At 36.0% G+C, this 19395-nt stretch overlaps 1 protein-coding gene across 5 annotated transcripts in view; it reads right to left on the minus strand.

Moving 5' to 3' along the window:
- Positions 1-18816, minus strand: part of LOC131160225 (uncharacterized) — a 75232-nt gene extending 56416 nt beyond the window's left edge. For 2 of the 5 annotated variants that reach the window (XR_009137962.1, XR_009137961.1), the window contains exons 1-4: positions 18250-18621; positions 17917-18137; positions 14755-14840; positions 2231-2343 (exon numbers count right to left, since the gene is read on the minus strand). Coding sequence is in view for 2 of the 5 variants with exons in the window: in XM_058115658.1 (XP_057971641.1) it covers positions 2231-2343; positions 14755-14767 (126 nt within the window). In the remaining 3 variants the exon portion in view is untranslated. Of the gene's footprint in view, positions 1-2230; positions 2344-14754; positions 14841-17916; positions 18138-18241 lie in introns of all 5 variants that reach the window. The other 3 variants (XR_009137963.1, XM_058115657.1, XM_058115658.1) reach the window with 2 other exon arrangements.
- Between the last annotated feature and the right edge of the window lie 579 nt (positions 18817-19395).

Below are 19395 nucleotides of genomic sequence, written 5' to 3' on the forward strand. Positions count from 1 at the left end.
ACTTGAAATTCATAAAAATCTCAAAATTTTAGCAAAATTTATCAAAAATTTTAACTATAGAATGAAATTTCCTTGATATTCAAATTTGAGATTCAAAATCCAAATTGGAATTTCTCTCTTAATTCATTCAACTAAAGATTAAGGATACAAATAGCTTGCGGTCTTTTGAAACAACAAAAAAAATTAAACTTAAATATTAGCTACAACATTTTATTTTACAATTTAGCTCTAAATCACCTACATCCGTATAATAAATAATATTTAAATGGAATTTCATTTATATTAATTTAATATGTTTCGTATGATAATTATATTAAGTCATTACACAAAAGCTATTTATCTTTTAAGAAGATTAATGGAAAAGTTTAGGAAAAAGAAGGAAGACTTGCATATGATATTTATTGACCTAGAGAAAGCATATGATAGGATACCTAAGAAAATTCTATGGTGGGCTTTAGAATAAAAAGGGTGTATGTTGTAGGTATACCGATGTCATTAAGGATATGTACGATGGAGTAATGACTAGTGTAAGGACTATAGATGGAGAAACTAGAGAATTTCCAATTACCATAGGTGCACATCAAGGATCTGCTTTGAGTCCTTATCTTTTTGCTTTAGTGATGGACCAATTGACTAAGAGTATTCAAAAGGAGGTTCCATGGTGTATGTTGTTTGCAGATGATATTGTATTAATTGACGAAACTAGGGACGGAGTAGAAGCTGAGTTAGAATTATGGAGAGAAGCTTTGGAATTTAGAGGCTTTAGGATAAGTAGAAATAAAACAGAATATATGAAATGTAATTTTAGTAATGATAGAAGGAATATTGGAGACAAAGTTAAACTTGATGATGAAGAAATAAATAGCACTTGTAGATTTCGATACCTTGGATCTATTATGCAAGCTAAAGGAAAAATTGAAGATGATGTAATGCATACAGTTAAAGCAGGTTGGGTAAAATGGAGAAGTGCTTCAAGTGTGCTATGTGATCATAGAATACCCTTAAAATTGAAAGGGAAGTTTTATAGGACTGCTATAAGACCAGTTATGCTATATGGATTGGAATGTTGGGCGATGAAAAAACATAATATCCAAAAAGTAAAAGTTGCCGAGATGAGAATGCTTAGATGAATGAGTGGTATAACATTGAAAGACAAATTAAGGAATGAACATATTCGTGGTAAGTTAGGTGTAACTCCTATAGAAGATAAGATAAGGGAGGGACAACTCATATGGTATGGACACTTGCAACGTAGGCCTTATAGTGCACCTGTGAGGAAGAATGACTTAGTTACTGTGGGGAGCAGTATAAGGGGTAGGGGTAAACGTAAAATAACTTGGGAGGAAATAGTGAGTAAGGATTTAATATCCTTGAATCTATCAAAAGAAATGGTCCATGATCGCATAAATTGGCAGAAAAGGATTCATATAGTCGACCCCGCTTAGTAGGACTAAGGCTTGGTTTTGTTGTTGTTGTTGTTGTTATTGCACCTTATACACAACATAATTGTCCTTGATGTATTTTTTTAATAATATTTTCACTCTAAATCATGCATTATTACGTCTAAAATAGTTTCTAAGTTCCATCAGAGAATTCTTTGTTTAACTACATATTTCCATCATTTTTTAAATCAAAATCAAATTTGACATTCACATCGAAATTCCCATATTTTGAAGCCTAGAAATTTTAGTTGAAGTCAAAATTTAAGCCCTTGTTGCACGCACATCCCTTGCATTGAAGAATCAGCCAAGAAAAATGAGGTGCAAATAACATCAACCATTTTTTACTCTCCTATGGGGAACAAATAAAAATGGAGAATACATGAACCATGGTGTATATATCAAGTCATCCCCATGCTTCTACAATGTGTTCAAGACTATTGCAAACAATTTAATTTTATTTTGAAACAATTTCATTAAAAAAAAAAAGATTCCTTATTTTCCTTCTAATGCCTTTTTGTTAAGACCAAAACAAATGCTAAGGCATGTGGTAGACCAGCCAATATCTAGATTTTGTTTGTCAAATTATCTGAAGAAAAGAACAGTAAGGGGGGTGAAATTACAGCCAAAACATATTCAAGCCAGGTAAATACATCTCAGGTGCACACATCTATTACTCTGCACTATGCGAAAAAAATTCTAAGCCCTATAACCTTCAACACAATTGCTGGATTATCCTCCACGACTAGCTAAAAAAAGAAACTGTAAGGGAAAAAATTATTCAACCATACCGGAGCAGGATCATCGTCATCCTCCCAAGATTCCTTCACATCATCAACATCTTCATCATCCCATCTATTTCCAGGTTGCTCCTTATTGAGAAGAGGTGGAATTTGCTCATCATCTAGAACAGTTGCAAATCAACTCATAAAATAGAGTAACAAGACGATATAAAATATTGTACATAGTGAAAACAAAACACGATTTAGGATTTTTTGAGAGTAGAATTCATTTCTCCTCTGGGTCTTAGAAAATACAAATGCAACATCAAATTTTGAATGGCTTCAATCACATCCCTACTGTACAATTTTGGACATTCTAGACAAGTAGGGGAAAAAATCACGACTCTGTCAAGCAAAACCTATCATTAACACAAAGGGGATGGATAACATTTCAGAATTAAGAAACCTAATAACAATACTTTTATGCATTTAGAAGTTTGGATTTCGGGCAATTTGGATTCGTTTGGATTTGGACAAAATGCAATACAAATTTGTATTACATTTCGTCCAAATCCATACAAATCAAAATCCAAGGCCTCTCCCAAACATAGGGTTAGAGAATCTTAGGGATAATTCATTTCCCAAGAAACAGTTTAAGCCAAGGAATTCCTATTCATCAAATCCAAAACTGACACCATCAATTCATTTCTAGTAATTAAGGTATCATCCAGCCAGATACTGTTTTTCTATCAGAAAATTCATATGCTATTATGACACCATAGAAACTGCTATTATCTCCTCAAAATTGTAGAATAACTTGTGCTCATTCCTAGATTATATGCAACTCTCACGCCTGTCATCCGCTAAATATCATGTCGAATCCATGGACTCCCATTCCTTCTTATAAAAAATATAAAATGAACTTTACATGTAATCCAACAATGGGCCAGGCCAAACGTAGGCACTGTAAAGAGTTATGGAAGCATCGTTTTTAAAAAAAGGAAAACAAGAGTCTCATACCAAATGTAAGTTGATCCACATGCAAGCACACCATGATCACATATACAAGTATAAAGATAAAATGCATAAGATAGAATCTCAAGCAGAGTGTTTGAAAGGTTTTTTACTTGAGATAAATCCATAAACTGTTTATAACTGCAACAACAAATAATCAGTGTCTAACTCTATTAAGAATGACCAACAACTGTCTACATTGAAGCCTTAGACCTTAAGGGAAAAAAAAATCTTCCACAGACAGTTAACAAGATGAAAAGAACAAGTAAAATGAACTAGGTGAAAATAAAAAAGACTACATGAGAACACCAGAGGTGTCCAAACATCAAACCGCAAAACCCCAAAATAGAAATACAGATATGAATCCAACAAACTAAAAAGGAAAGAAAGCTTCTCAGTGTCCCTACCATTAAGATTCCTAAAAAAATGGAAATCTCAAAAAAGCACCACTCTGTCAATAATAGTAAAAATTGAAGAAATCTACTGCTACTACCAAATTCATCTTACTAGTGCCAGGTCTTTGGAGTTAGCTTCCTTAGCTGGGTGTGGCATTCTTCTTTAGGAGTTCCTTTGGAGATGATTAGGATTATAGAAGGAGATTCGACAGTCGAATATCTCAGAGGTGATTAGGGTATCCTTCGTGGAAAATGGGTCGGCGAAGGCCAGGTGGAGTGGACCTGGGTCTTTGATGATTTCTTTGGACTTTGGCTCAATTTATAAGAACGGGGTTCTCTTTAAATCACCGTTGGGCCAGGTTATTGAGCAGGCCCATGTTCAGTTTGAAGGAACCATTTTGGGCATATTTAGTTAAAAGAAGCATGATCGAGCTATTTCCTTGAAGGACCATATAACGGGAAGGCTCAAAATCCAAATTTTAAAGCACAGAAGCAGAACACATTGAAGTAGGATCTTCAAAACATTGCGAACGAAGCCCAAATTCTTTCTCCAGTTCTCCAAGAGGTCCCTGGTACTGATCAAGCTTTGGAGAGAAATCTGGCAAACACTGCTCGTCTTTGGAGCAGGTTCATGGAACCAAGAAGTTAAAAGCAGCAGTTTTAGGAATAGTAGATGTATAGAGGCAAATTTAGAATTGTCAATTTCAAAAAAATAGCAAATTTGGTTGATGATTTTGCTTTCTTAGAGGGAGAGTTCCCCCTTGAATATATGAGGATATTCAGTGGACTGTCTGCTGGGGATTAAAAAAGAAGGTTACTCAAAAAATTTTGGCTTGGAGGAAAACTGTACCTGTAACGGAGTAAATTCTGTTAACTAAAAGTTTGTGCTCATCAAAAGTTAGCGCAGATGGTCTTTGAAATGGGGAAAATATTTTGAAAATACTAAGGCTGCATATATAGACCCATTGTGGTCTGCCCCTACCCCGGACCCTGCATACGCGGGAGCTTTGTGCACCAGGCTGCCCTTTTTTAGAGATTCAGGATTCGTACCATACTGCCTTGCCTGCACCAACCCGATTGCTAGTTGACAGACCGATTTGAACAAGCAGGCAGAGGAGACAAGATTGCCTTCTAAAGGGCAGAGGCTTGCTGGAATGCTTGAAAGCAGATTGGCAGGACAAGAAGCAGGACTTTGGGAAGATCTATGTTGGAGACTACTTAAGAAGAATTGTATTGAGAATTGTTGGGTTTAGTTAGTAGTTTATTATGTGTATTTAGTATTAATTAGTATAGGATTATGCTAGTTGGGGCTTGTTTGTAATATCTGCGTAAAGTAGGGATTTGTTTGTAATTCATTAGTTTCAGGGGTATGTGTATAGTTTTATGTGTTTAGGCTTTCTTATAAATAATTTGTGAAAGCCATGTTGTACGCAGTTATTGATGAAATCGAATTGGAATTGAACATGAGTTCCCCCTGGTATCTCCTCTCTCCTCCCTTCCCCTCTCTTCCTCTCTTCTATTTCTTCTAATCTCTCCCATGGCTGCAGAACCTTGATGGTGCCCCTGCATCATTTGGTATCAGAGCCCAACTTCAATCTCCATTCTTCCATTTCAATCCTCCCATCGTCCCCTTTCTCTCCTCTTCTCTTCTGCAATGTTCTTCTCCCTCCTCCTTCTCTTCTTGTAATTCTCTCAATTTTCTCTATTTATGACTTCTTCTCTTCCTCCTCTTTTCTCTGTTCTGATCTCCTGTTCTGTCCCTAATCCGCTGCTGCACAGCAGCCTTCTGCCTTCTTTCTTCTTCTCTGTTTCCCTTCTCCTTCTCTTCTTCTTCTTCTTCTCTTTAATTATCTCCCGTAACTCTCCCAACTCTCCTTCTCATTTCTGAATTCTGTTGCCATCTCTTGGCAGTTTCTGTCCAGCAACTCCTCCAATCTTCCATCTTCTTCTTTTCTTCTTCTTCATTCTTCCTTCTTGTCTTCTACTCTTTCTGTTTCCTTTCCATCATTCTCTTTATGATTCTTCTCTGTTCTGAAATTTCAGTTTAAAAAAATAAAAAATGAAAAGCAGTTCTGCACTTTCTGAACTTTTTCTAAAATTCCAGCTATGTCCCCATTTGTTTGAACACCACTTTCCAGCCACCATCCTACAACACCACCCATTCCATTGAAAACAGAAACCTCCGAAACCCTTTACCTCAACATTGCAACACCATTCGAGCAGTTTTGTAACCCCACACACCATCCAAAATACTCCAGCCATCGGCCTTCAAGAATCCCTACTATCTTGTGCTTTCCTCATCACACCACCACCACCACCACTGCACTCCCCACTCACTGATCTGCACTCGCCTTAAGTTTCATCGCCAGAATCTCGCTGCTGACAACTCACGCACCCCACGCGCCAGTGACTGTGAGTGGGATTCTGCCAGATTCCCCTCCTGCTGACAGAATCGTGAGAAGTTGGTTCCCAGCTACGATAAATTGGTGTTTTCTCCACAATATTTTGATCTGCAGCATGGTATTTTGATCACAGACACAACATAATGCAAGCAGGCGCGATAATTTGACATGGAACACAAGAAATTGTAGAATTATTGTACCATCAACCCTTTGGAGCATGGAGTTGTCACTGCCAGCAATAACAAATCAGTTTGCATTGCTGTGTTTGTAAGTTTTCTTTGTGAATTTGTTTCATTTCAGCACAACAATCAATATCAAAGGTGAATTGAAACAGTTTTTGAGAAATTAAGAGCAAGGGTTGAGAGCAAATTGTGTTAAGGCCTTTGGTGATATATAGTTGCAGTATATATGTAAAAATCAACCAATATGGTGACAGCTCACTGGAAAAATAAATGGCTTTAGTCATACTTTAAGTATAATATCAAGCCATTCCATACCTTTCTTAAGTCTGGGTAAAAAGTATGCAAATTCACTTTTTAAGAAAGATGCCCTATGAATGTGATTTCTACAAATGGAGTTATTCATATGCAACTTCATTAGGAACCCCATCCAAAGCCTTATGGCATATCTTGGATTGATAACACTAGCATATATATGTTCATGAAAGATGTTTGGTTCCTATCCAAATGGGTGACTATTTTGATAATGTTTGGCGTGATATCATACCAATGAAGATTGGCCATGTACTCCTTGGTTCTCCTTGGTTGGATGATTTGGGTGCAATTCAAGGACATGAGAGCACATATGTCTTCCATTATAATGGAAAGAAAATCATTTTGAAGCTTGCTCTACCAACCAAAAAAGACAAAGAATTAGAGATTATTGATCATTTCAAAGTTACTCAACTTAGAGACACTACAAGCAAAGCAATAAATGGGTTTGAAGACATCCAAAGTCCTTCAAATATTCCTATTGTATAGAGTTTGTCATCCCCAAGGAGTTCATTGATGCTAATTCTCAAGTCAAGTTTATGGTACTACCAATGGAACATGGTTTCTTGTCTCATTCAAGCACTAGAATTTGAAGAGTCCAACTTTGCTCCTCCTTTTTTATCCTCCAACATTTCTGAATTCGAGGCTAAATTTTTTCTAACTGGGGGAGTGTTGATGTAGGACAAGAAGCAAGACTTTGGGAAGATCCATGTTAGAAACTACCTAAGAAGAATTGTATTAAGAATTGTTGGGTTTAGTTAGTAGTTTATTATGTGTGTTTAGTATTAATTAGTATAGGATTATGTGTTGTTGGGGCTTGTTTGTAATATGTGTAAAGCAGGTGTTTGTTTGTAATTAATGTAGTTTTAGGGGTATGTGTGTAGGCTTTTTTTATAAATGGTGTGTGTAAGCAGTTATTGATGAATTTGAATTGGAATTGAACGTAAGTTTCCCCCTGGTATCTTCTCTCTCCTCCCTTCCCCTCCCTCTCTTCTATTTCTTCTAAACTATCCCATGGCTGCATCAAAGAGCCAAATGTTTAGAAGGATATTTCTAGTGAAAGAGGTTAACATTTGTAAGGGCAAAAGGAAGTGGGGGGAAGGGGGGAATATGTTTCACACAGTGAAAGTGAAGGCATTAATGATTTTGAATGTGATGGGGGTTTGCTGTTGGACGAGATTCAGGGTCAGCCTGGCTGTACTTCTGTTTCTTCTTCTGATCTTCACGGGGAATTAACCAATGTGCTGCCACCTCCTTTGGAAGGATTGGAGGGGATTAGTATTGTTGAAGATTTGGGTAGTGATAGAATTTTACCCACACCAGTTGAAGAGACTTCAAGAACGGATTTTTTTCAAAATCAGTTTTGCTGGATAAACTGATTCTAGAATTGTCAGATTGCAGAGCAAATGAAGTACAGATGGACGGGAGTAAATCTAAGGTAAAGAAGGGTCAGAGGGAATTAGATTTGAAGTACTCAGTGAGTTATGATGGGAAAGGCTTGAAGAAGGGTTTTCATGGTTATTTTTAGTTTTCTCTTTTTTTTTTAAAGGATTTCATAACCTTGCCGAGTTTGTATATTCCTCTCTTCTAATATATCTTCTTTTGTTATCCCAAAAAAAAAGTACTAAATGGGGTTCAAGAAGTTCTATGGAGAGCCCTTCAAAAGTATTGCAGATTTATGTATTGACTAGTGCCTTGCATAAAACAAACTGAAGGCAATGGATCTCAGGTACTGATTTTGAAAGATGCTTGGGAGGGGAATTATGCAACTCCATTTTATACCATTGTTTATATCATCTTTCTATAGCACATAATAATGTCAAAACTTCCTTACTTTAAATGAGCCTACTTCTTCTTTGAATTTTAATTTTCATGGTCTCTAAATGATTGGAAGTTGGAGGAACTATTTTTGCTGGTCCTATAGGAGGGCTGTCATTTTTCATGTGAGAGGAATGGTAAGAGTTGGGATTTGGATTCCTCGTGTTTCTATTCTTCAAAATCTTTCTCTGAGCATTTGACCTCTGTCTTTTAAATCATTTCCCCTTCATCGTTTCATATTGAAAGCTAAAGTCCACTGTCAGGTCAAGGCATTTGCTTGGTTGGTAAGAAAGTCAGCACCAACAATCTGCAGTAGACTAGGAAGCTTCAAAGGCATTATCTACAGACGTTTGTTTCTTGAGTTTTGATAGCTCAGAATCTGCTTCACATCTATTTTTGAATTGCCCTTTCTCTTGGTGGATCTGGAATGAGCTATTTGGTGTTTTCAGGAAGAATTGGGTTTGTGCAGATTCAGTGGAGAAATTATTACATCCCACTTTTGCAGGTTTTGCAAAGAGTGGTGATGGTTTAGTCTTGTGGACTTGCAACATCTATGCAGATTTATGGGAACTTCAGACGGGAAGGAATGCTCGTATCTTTTCTAGAAAGAGGAATTCTGGTACTTTGCTTTGAAATAGGATTCAGACTTGTCCTCTCTCTAGTCTTTTGCAGCTGGTGGTTTTAAAGGGAGCATATTTCTCATATCTTCATTGAGATTGGAAGGCCGTTTTATTTTGATCATTTTCTAGTCTATTTTGTTTTCTTCTTTTTTATAGGAGGATCTTTTTCTCGTATTTGTATATTCTTTCTTATTCAATGAAAATATATATTTTTTTATTTTTTTAATAAAAAATTAAAAATTGAAGAAATAGGTGCTTCAGATGCAAAGTTAAATGAGAAGGAGATGGAACCCCCCCCCCCCCCCCAAAAATAAATAAATAAATAAATAAGAAGAAAAGAGATTTCCTCAAACCAAATGTCTACCCAAAAAGGGAACCCAACAGCCATCTCCCACTTTATGTGTAGTACAGGGAAAATAACAAAAGACAGCTACGAAATTAATTTCCAAGGGCTTTCATGAGAAACTAACTACAAAGAAGCACCCCAGCCATTTGCTTGGAAGCCAAATTTACTCTTAATGACCATATGCCAAAGAGAATTAGTTTTCAAAGTAAAATGCAAAAGCCCCTTACCAAGGCAATGTTTTCAGACGCCAAGTTATTTAGACCCAAGACCAACTCATGTTTAGACCTACCAATAACCTCCGAACTCACAATATGATCCCTCCTCTCACCCGCACCTGACCAAAGAAAATCTCTCATTGTCGTCTCTTAACTTGGTCGCAATACATGAACCACAAATAAAGAAAAAATAAATAAATAATGAGGAATCAAGGAAAGACAAGTCTATGTTTAAAGTAGAAAAACCATTAAAAAAAAATTGAAGGTTTTGGAAACCTTATCAAGCACCAGCCCACAGAAAGAACACCTAGACAAGTCAGAAACCACAGTCTCAACCCACAAGAGCTGTAAAACTAGAAGCCACCTCTAGATTCAAATTAGTTGTACCTAAACCATAAAGGACGTCCCTAGGCCACAATGCTCCCACTTCGCAAGGATAAGAAGAGGGTCGTCACAGTGTACGCCTGCTTTTATACAAAGAGACTGTTTCCTTGAACTCAATCCCATGACCAACTGATCACAAAGGAGCAACCTTACTATTAATCTAAGGCCCCATCCTCAGTGACACCTAAACCATGCATACCCAAATTAATCTAAAGCCTCAAAACTAATTAAAGGACTAGTATAACATTAAGAATATTACAGAATGATGTCATCTCAATAAGCAACAATATGATAGTATCTATGGCAAACTGCAAAAGCAAAACAACAAAATCCCTCCCCATTGCAATGCACTTAACAAAAAAATCCCTATCAATAGCCTCTTTATCATCCTACCCAAAACAACTGCACCAAAATAAAAAGGAAAGGGCACAACAAATCCTTTTTTCTCACTCCCTAAAAGCCAAAATCCAACCTTGGGTTCTCCATTAATAATCATAAAAAAGATAGGGGAGTAAGTGAGTTAAGCCTACTCGCGAGCTACTCGGACTCGACTTGTCCCCTAACTTGATTGGATTCACCCTATCATAGGCAGTAAGCCTTCTCAAAATCCAGCTAAAACACTAAAACTTCCTTTTTGCTCCTCCTAACATCCTCACACAACCTCATTATCCACTAAATCAGCAGCCAAAATATGTTTCCTTCCAACAAAAATTGATTGAGAGCTAGAAATAATACCCCTATTCTTATCCCTATGTGCCTATCTGCCAAAACCTCATCAATTATCTTATAAACAGTCGTGATCAGGCTAATATGCTAGAAGTCATTAACCCTAACAGAACAATCCTCTTTTAACAACTAAGGTAATGAAGGTTGATTCATACAGCTAGGAATCCCTCCATCAGGCATAAAATTCCTGAAACATTTTCAACAAAAAATCGGTTCTAATCACAACCCAGCACTGCTGAAAACAAGCTAAAATAAACCATTCTAGCCCAGGCTATCTCCTCATCCATACCAAAGACTGCCCCTCTTAGCCTCCTCTTCTCCCCTTCAATATCGCTTCAATAATCCATATGAAAAGTTAATGGCTTTGGTCCAATTTGATCACAACAACTTTAAGATTTGGCATACCCTCATGTTTGCATCATGTTGTAAACATGTTCACTATGCATAGGACGCCAAAAAATAGATTCTGCTTATAACATTACCTTTATCTACTTAGCAATATGCCCATCATATCCTTTTTATAAATCCGTACATTTATACATATATGCACACATGCATGCATGCATTCACACGCATATGAATTTTCACATACAATTATGTTTATGAAGTGTCCTTGTCCATATCTAACTTAGCAATAACAATTGCATTGGTTAAATTTACAAAATAGATACAATATCCATGTGTAAAACCTATGATTTGGATCCATCGTGGTGAGGAGCACCAGTTTGACACTGTCCTCTTTAAGATTTTCCAAATGCTCAGGTTTGCAAAAATGAATGCTGCCAGGTGTTTGTAGTTTGTACTACACAGAGTGCCCACATGTGTTCTTTTCTATTGATAAAAGAAGCAGATATATTAAGAGACGGAGAAATGACAACATAGATGAGGAGAAGAAATCCTCAAAAAAATAAATAAATAAAAGCAAAAAATACTAATAAAAATAAAAAAATTATAAAATAAAATTAAAATTGTGCAAAAATCAACCAAGAAAAACCCTCTATAAACCTTGCTCACCATAATTCACCAAACACTTCAAATTTGTTGATTCCCTTTGACCCTTCTTCCACTAACATGTGTAAACCCAACTCATCCAACAAATGATGAGCTTGAAGATTCTTCCAAGAAAAGGAGGGCAAAATTCCATCCTCACCCATTGCTTTTCATCCATACCATCAGTTTCAAACATAGTAATTCCCTCCAATCACTCCAATGGAGGAGGTAGCACATCCGTTAAATCGCCAAGCATATTAGATGAATCAGAAACATAACCATGTTGCTCTCAAATCTTATCCAATAGCAACCCCCATTACAGTAAAAATCAAAGAGCTCAATGCTGTCATAATCCAAAAAAACCCCTCAATTCTTATTTTCCTTCCAACTGCTAACCTCTCGCTAGTCCCACCCTTGTGAACAATTGGTTCTTCTAATATACTTAGATTACCTCCAGCATCTCTCCTAAAAACATTTCTTGATATTTCATAAGAAGTAATTTGCTTTTCTTCAAATTTTTTCCTCATTTCAACACCCATCTGCACTGTATTCTGACTGTGTCAACCTTATGAGCCCTGAACTTCTCAGAATTTACTTCCTAACCATTTGATTTCCCCCCAAAACAACATTATTCCCCAAACTCTACACCTCAAAAGAATTTTGTTTTTTTATATAATGCCTTCTTTTTCAACCACTTTAGAGGACCCATTTAAGATCTTTGTACTCCTAGAATCCCGTGTCCCACAAAAAGAACAGAATCATCAACCAAAACTCCAGAATTGTCCAAGTCCCTTGGCTGCCTACAACAATTGGTGGGCAAAAACAGGGCTTGATATGCAGGCATCTCTTGAACTCCATCTATTTGGCCTCTAACTGATATTAGCTACTGTTCCGACTGAGAAATCCTTCCTTTACGGCTTCCCCTAAATATTCTCTTCTTAATCCATCACTCCTAACTGAACATCGCTGGTTTTTTGAAAACAACATGAGAAGAATCCTTTTGGGCCTTATTTGATATCTGAACAACTCCTTGAACATTTGCACCAGCCTTATGGGCCCTATCAACATTATTCAAATTTCAAACAAAGCACTTGTTTAAAAGAATCGCCCATCAAAGAATGGCTTCCCTAAGAAGAACCGTCCTTTGTTTTCCAAAGAATGGCCCAAATCATTTTTACCATGACTGTGGGCCTGTTCGATTAATTGGCGTAGTTCAGTTAAAACAGAAGCTCCTCCTTGTTCAATTACCTAGCCCAAGTATAAAACAAGAGTGAAGCATCCCAACCCAATATTCTTTGCTCCATCCTCCCCAAGCACAACCTTAGTCGCCTCTGCTTGCTTCACAGCTCCCTTTGAAACCTTAGGTACCTTGACTGCATGGGCTTTCATATCCCATGAAGCAGTTGTGGTTTCAGCCACAAAACCCCTGCTTCCATCATTTGCAATTCACCCCCACACTGAGATCTTGTCTTTCCAAACAGCACACCCTGATTCCATGTTTGAACATGGCCTTTACAACCATCACATGTGCCATTCTTCCCTTCCCTCACCATCCAACTCCATGATCAAGGAGCCAAAAAACTTGCTCCACCTTTGCCTCCAAATTTAGAACGAAATTTCTTAGCTCTCTTGCAAAAATCATTCGCAAAACTTTGCCACCCACCATCTTTTGCACCACCAAGGAGGAACCCTTAAAATTTCTTAGCTTTCCACCCCAGTCCTTCTACCTAAAATTTCTTACCTTTCCAACCCAATCCTGGTTCCAAAAACTTCCCCACCTTTGTCCACCTAATTGACATCTAGTACTGCAAGTTTCCCAAAACAACACTTCAAGAACCCCTTTCTGGCTAAACAAAAATTGATACCATCACCAAACCATAATTTCACTCCAACTTGAGTACCCTCGTGTTTATAACATTACCCTCATATATATTGACAACGTACCCATTATGTCCTTGTTATGTACATATTTATTCCTATACACACACACACATACATGACACTATATTTACAGAATTGCCAATTTGCAAACCAACCAAAGCTTTTAAGTATTTACAATATTTACTTATACTAGTACTTTCAAAAAAGAAATTGAGAAACCTGATCCATATCTTTCAATACACTACCAACAAAATGACCCTTTATTATAATTTTTTCCAAACATACTCCCCCTACGTTTATGATTAACTCAAAATGTTAACTCACACAAATACATGCATACTTGCCGATTAAACTCTTTATAATTATTTTGACAAACCCACACTCATTCCACTCAGGCCAGAGTCAACAAACTATGAACTGGGAAAAATTAAATGTAAATGCAAGAGCTTATCATAAAGATTTATTAAATGTTGACTTCTGTATATCATCAACGACATTATGCATGATTGGGTAGGGATGCCTAATCCAAAACAAATCCCAATAGGTTTGGGGTTTATCTGCCAATATAAAAAAGAATGTTAATGCGTAGATATTGTAACTTTGTCCCTTGATGAGTTGATATGACCCTTTAAAAAAAATGATTTCACTTCACATTAATTTTATAACATTGATGCAACATAGATCAATAAAAAGAAAGGGGCAATGCATATAAGGTAAAGGCTGCATCCATCCTCCCCCAAACTCCGAATATGGCATGGGAGCCTTTTGCAACAGATGATGCATTTGAAGGAATAATTTCAATAAAGAAATTACATGCCTACCAAAACTAATTGATCATAGGTCTCAATATTATTCAATTATATTGATACATTTAACAGATTTCTCAAATTTTCTTTAAGTGTAGAACTATTTTCTACTTCTTTGTGGGTTACAAACATTTGATTTACATAGTTATGCATGCCATAATTTTGTCTTGAGTGTCGCCAAAGTTTTTTTCAATATTTTTAAACAAAGTTCATTACCATTTCCCACGCATAACAGCCCCTATGTAGTATATTCAATTTTTTTATTGCCTGTTCTTTTTTTTTGCTTCTACATCAACAGATCACAAGAATCAAAAAATTTATCTTGCCATCAATTTTATTCATCCCATTAAAAGAGCAGGAAAAATAAAGAAAACAATAACACAACAGTTCAACCAGAATTGACATTAAACATCACAAAAATCAAAATGTAATGCTAGAATTTTACAGTGCTTCATAGAAAAAAAAAGGTATTAAAGTTAACGGGCAGTTGAGAAAGAAGCATTACCCCAGTCTTCCATCTCTAAGCAATCGTAGAATTGAACGATTTTGGCAATTAAATATCAGCGTTATCTTATGGACCAAGTTGTGACCCTGCACACGCAGTTACGTATAACATGAAAAATACACATCGGAAGCATCCATAACATGATAACAATATTAATATTAATAATTAATATTAATATTAGATTATTGATACCAATATATCACTATCATCATCCATCATTTTAAAAAAATAAAAACAAATATACAGAAAAGATGCAGTGCACACTGAAACATTAACATAAATTCTGTATTTAAACATTCAAACACTGAAACATCAATTTTGCGCTTGGGCACATCAATATCCTGTGAACTAGTAAAAAACGAGTTAGGAGATGGAGAAAAGGGACGGAAGGATGAGGGAGGGACTTCACGTGAGCAAAGAAGAGCCTTCAAGCCTTCTGCCTTCCACAAAAGCCAAGATCGTCGTCGATGAAGGCTGAGATGTCCAACAAACAGGGAGAAGAAGGCTAGGAGAAGGGGGTCATGAGTGCAAGGGTTCAAGTCGTTCAGCAAAGCTCCTGCTGGACCTGTTCGTCTCTCCAATGTCCTATCTGTTTTTTTTTTTTTTTTTTTTTTTTTGTGGGGAGTGGGGGTGGTCTGTATAAAGTGAATGCAAGCTTAAACATGTCCCCCTAGCATGTGGAATGAAATTTCCTTGATACTCAAATTTGAGATTTAAAATCCAAATTGGAATCTCTCTTAATTTATTCAACTAAAGATTAAGGATTTGAATAGCTTTCGGTTTTTTGAAACTGTATGAAAAATTAGACTTGGACATTAGCTACAATATTTTATTAGACAATTTAGCTCTAAATTACCTATATCCGTATATAAATTTTTTTTTTTGATAGAAAATTAAATTCATTAGAAATACAATATACAATCAGGAGAAAGGCATCTCCTTAACCAAATCTTGGAATCCCCATAAAAACAAAAAATAAATAAATAAATAAAAGAGAACACAAAAAATAAAAACAACCGTATAATAAATAATATTTAAATGGATTTCATTTATATTAATTTAATATTTCAGTATGATAATTATATTACAGTTATTGCACCTTAAACACACTGTCCTTGATCTATTTTCTTTTAATAATATTTTCATTCTAAATCATGCATTACTATGTCAATAATAGTTTCTCTTAAGTGATTGACTACATATGTCCATCATTTTTTAGAATCAAAATCAAAATTGGCATCCACATTGAAATTCCCATACTTTGAAGCCTTGAAATTTTAGTTGAAGTCAAAATTTAAGCCCTTGTTGCACACACATCCCTTGCATTCAAGAATCAGCCAAGAAAAATAAGGTGCAAATAACATCAGCCATTTTTTCTTCTTCTATGATGAACAAATAAAAAATGGAGAATACATGAACCATGGTGTAAATATCAAGTCATCTCCATGCTTCTACAATGTGTTCAATACAATTGTAAACAAATCATATGGTAGATCAGCCAATATCTAGATTTTGTTTGTCAATTTATGTGAAGAAAACAAGAAAAGGGGGATGAAGTCACAGTCAAAACATATTCAAGCAGGGAAAACACGTCTCAGGTGCACACATCTATTACTCTGCCCTATGTGAAAACAAACTCTAAGCCCTGTAACACTGGATAGAAGATTCACCTTCAACACAGTTACTGGATTACCCTCTACATCTAGCTAAAAAAAGAAACTGAAGGAAAAAAAATTAATCAATCATAATCTTCATCCTCCCAAGATTCCTTCACATCATCAACATCTTCATCATCCCATCTATTTCTAGGTTGCTCCTTATTGAGAAGAGGTAGAATTTGCTCATCCTCTAGAACAGTTGCAAATCAACTCATAAAATAGAGTAACAAGATGATATAAAATATTATACATATAGTGGAAAAAAAAAACAAGATTTTGGATGTATTGAGAGAGAATATAACTCATTTCTCCTCTGTGTCCTAGAAAATATAACCCAACATTAAACTTTGAATAGCTTCAATCTCATCCCTACTGTACAATTTTGGACATTCTAGACAAGTAAAAAAAAAAAACAAACAACTCTGTCTTAAACAAAATCCATCATTAACCCAAAGGAGATGAATAACATTTTCAGAATGAAGAAACCTAATAATAATGCTTTTATACAGAATTTCAAGGATAATTCATTTCCCAAGAGCCTATAACAGTGTTGGCCAAAGAATTCCTATTCATCAAACCCAAAACCAACACCATCAATTCATTTATCCTAATTAAGCTACCATTCAGCCAGATTTTGTTTGTCTATTAGAAAATTCGTATGCTATTGTGACACCAAAGAAACTGCTATTATCTCCTCAAAATTGTAAAATAACTTGAGCTCATTCCTAGATTATATGCCACTCTCATGGCCGCCATCCTCGCCAAATATCATGTCGAGTCCTTGGACTTACATTCCTTCTTATGAAAAATATTAAATGAACTCTATTTTTCAGAAAAATTACAGCTCTTTATCTCCAAACATCAATAGTTGGAATGCATAATGGGTATAGAAGTCACACGTAATCCAAAAATGGGCCAGGCTAAATGTAGGCACTGCAAAGAGTTATGGAAGCATCATTCTCGAAAAAAAAAACTAAAGTCTCACACCAAATGTAAGTTGATCCACATTGAGGTACGCATCGCAAACACACCACAATCGCATATACAAGAATAAATATAAATTGCATAAGATAGAATATCAGGCAGAGTGATTGAAGGGTTTTTTTTTTATTTTGAGATAAATCCATACACTGTCTTATAACTGCAACAAATAATCGGTGTCCAACTCTATTAAGAATGACCAACCACTGTCTACATTAAAGCTCTAAACTTCAAAGAAAAAAAATCTTAGTTTTCCACAGACGGTTAAAAAGAGGAAAAGAATGAGTAAAAAATGAACTAGATGAAATAAAAATCTTACATGAGAACACAGAAGCACTCAAGCATCAAACCTTAAAACCCCAAATTAGAAATAGGGATATGAACCCAACAAACTAAAAAGCAAAGAAAGCTTCTTAGTCTGCCTACCATTAAGATTACTAAAAAAATGAAAATCTCAAAAAAGCGCACCTCTGCCAATAATAAAAATTGAAGAAATCTATTGCTACTATTAAATTAATCTTACCAGTGCCAGGTATTTGACGGACACTGCTCGTCTTTGAAGCAGGTTCGTGGCAACCAAGAGGTTAAATAAAAAAATTAAAAAAAAAACAAATTTGGTTGATGAGTCTGCTTTCTTAAAAAGAGGGTTCTCCCCAGAAGATAATAGGATACTCTGTGGACTGTCTGCTAGGGATTAGAAAAGGAAGGCTCCTCAAAAATTGTTGGTTTGGAGGAAAATTGTACCTGCAAGGAAGTAAATTTTGTTAACTAAAAGTTCGTGCTCATCAAAAAGAAGTGCAGATGGGCTTTGAAAAAGGGCAAATATTCTGAAGATTCGGGATTGGTACCATACTACCTTGCCCGCACCGACCGAATTGCTATGCTGAGGAATGGAGTTAGCGGACAGACTGGTTTGAAATAGCAGAGAGAGGAGACAGGATTGCCTTCTAGAGGGCAGAGGCTCGCTGGAATGCTTGAAAGCAGATTGCCAGGATTCTTCCGGTGAGAAAACTGAAAAAGTCCTTCAGAAATTTCGGCGGAAATTTAAGAGTAGTGGAAGAGCCGCTTGTTCAGAAGGGTATTTCTAGCATGGCTGTACTAGTGATGCTTCTTCTGAATCTTCTTGGTGATTTGACAAATATGCCGCCGCCTCCTTCGGAAGGATTGAGGGGATTAGTACTGTCGAAGATTATGGGCAATTACGGAATTTTACCCTCAAGTTCAAGAGACTTCTATGAAGGAATTTTTTCAAACTCGGGTTTTGTTGGGTTTAACTAATTTACTGTTGTCTGATTACAGATGGAATGAAGCATAGCCGGCAGTGGTAAATCTAAAGCAAAGAAGGATAAGAGGGAATGAGTTTTGAACTGCTCGGTGAGTTGGGATGGGAAAAGGCTAGGGTTTTCTTGAGTATTTTTAATTTAATTCTCCCTTTCCTTTTTAGGGTTTTGTAGTTTAGTCGGGTTTGTATATTCCTTTCTCTCTTCTAATACATCTTTTTTTGTGACCCTTATAATCCAAATAGGGTTTAAGAAGTTTTATGGAGAACCCTTGGAAAAGTATTGTCCATATTTATCTTTTGATTACTACTTGCATAAAACATATTATAAGCAATGGATTGTTAAATTGTAAAGTCATTTTTAACATTTAAAGTCCAACATAAGATTTGTACTATTCATATGGTGGCTGTACTATTTATATGGTGGTTGCACTATTCATTTTATGACTGCACAAATTTACAAAGATGACTGCACTATTCATTTGACAGTTTTGAAAATGAAGCTTACAAAACCCCTATAAATAGGGCAGTGGTGGTGAAGGAATATATCCATCCCAATCATCTCCAATTCCACCTTTAGAGAGAGAAATCAAGTATTCTCCTACAAATTGTCTCTATTGTAGCTTGTGTTTCTAGTTTCTCTTAATTTGAGAGAAGTTGTATCATTATTTTTCATAGTGGATTCCTTCTACTCTTACCCGTGGTTTTTCCCTCGATTTGTTT

Source organism: Malania oleifera, chromosome 7 (genome assembly GCF_029873635.1).
Source record: "Malania oleifera isolate guangnan ecotype guangnan chromosome 7, ASM2987363v1, whole genome shotgun sequence".
NCBI lineage: Eukaryota > Viridiplantae > Streptophyta > Magnoliopsida > Santalales > Ximeniaceae > Malania > Malania oleifera.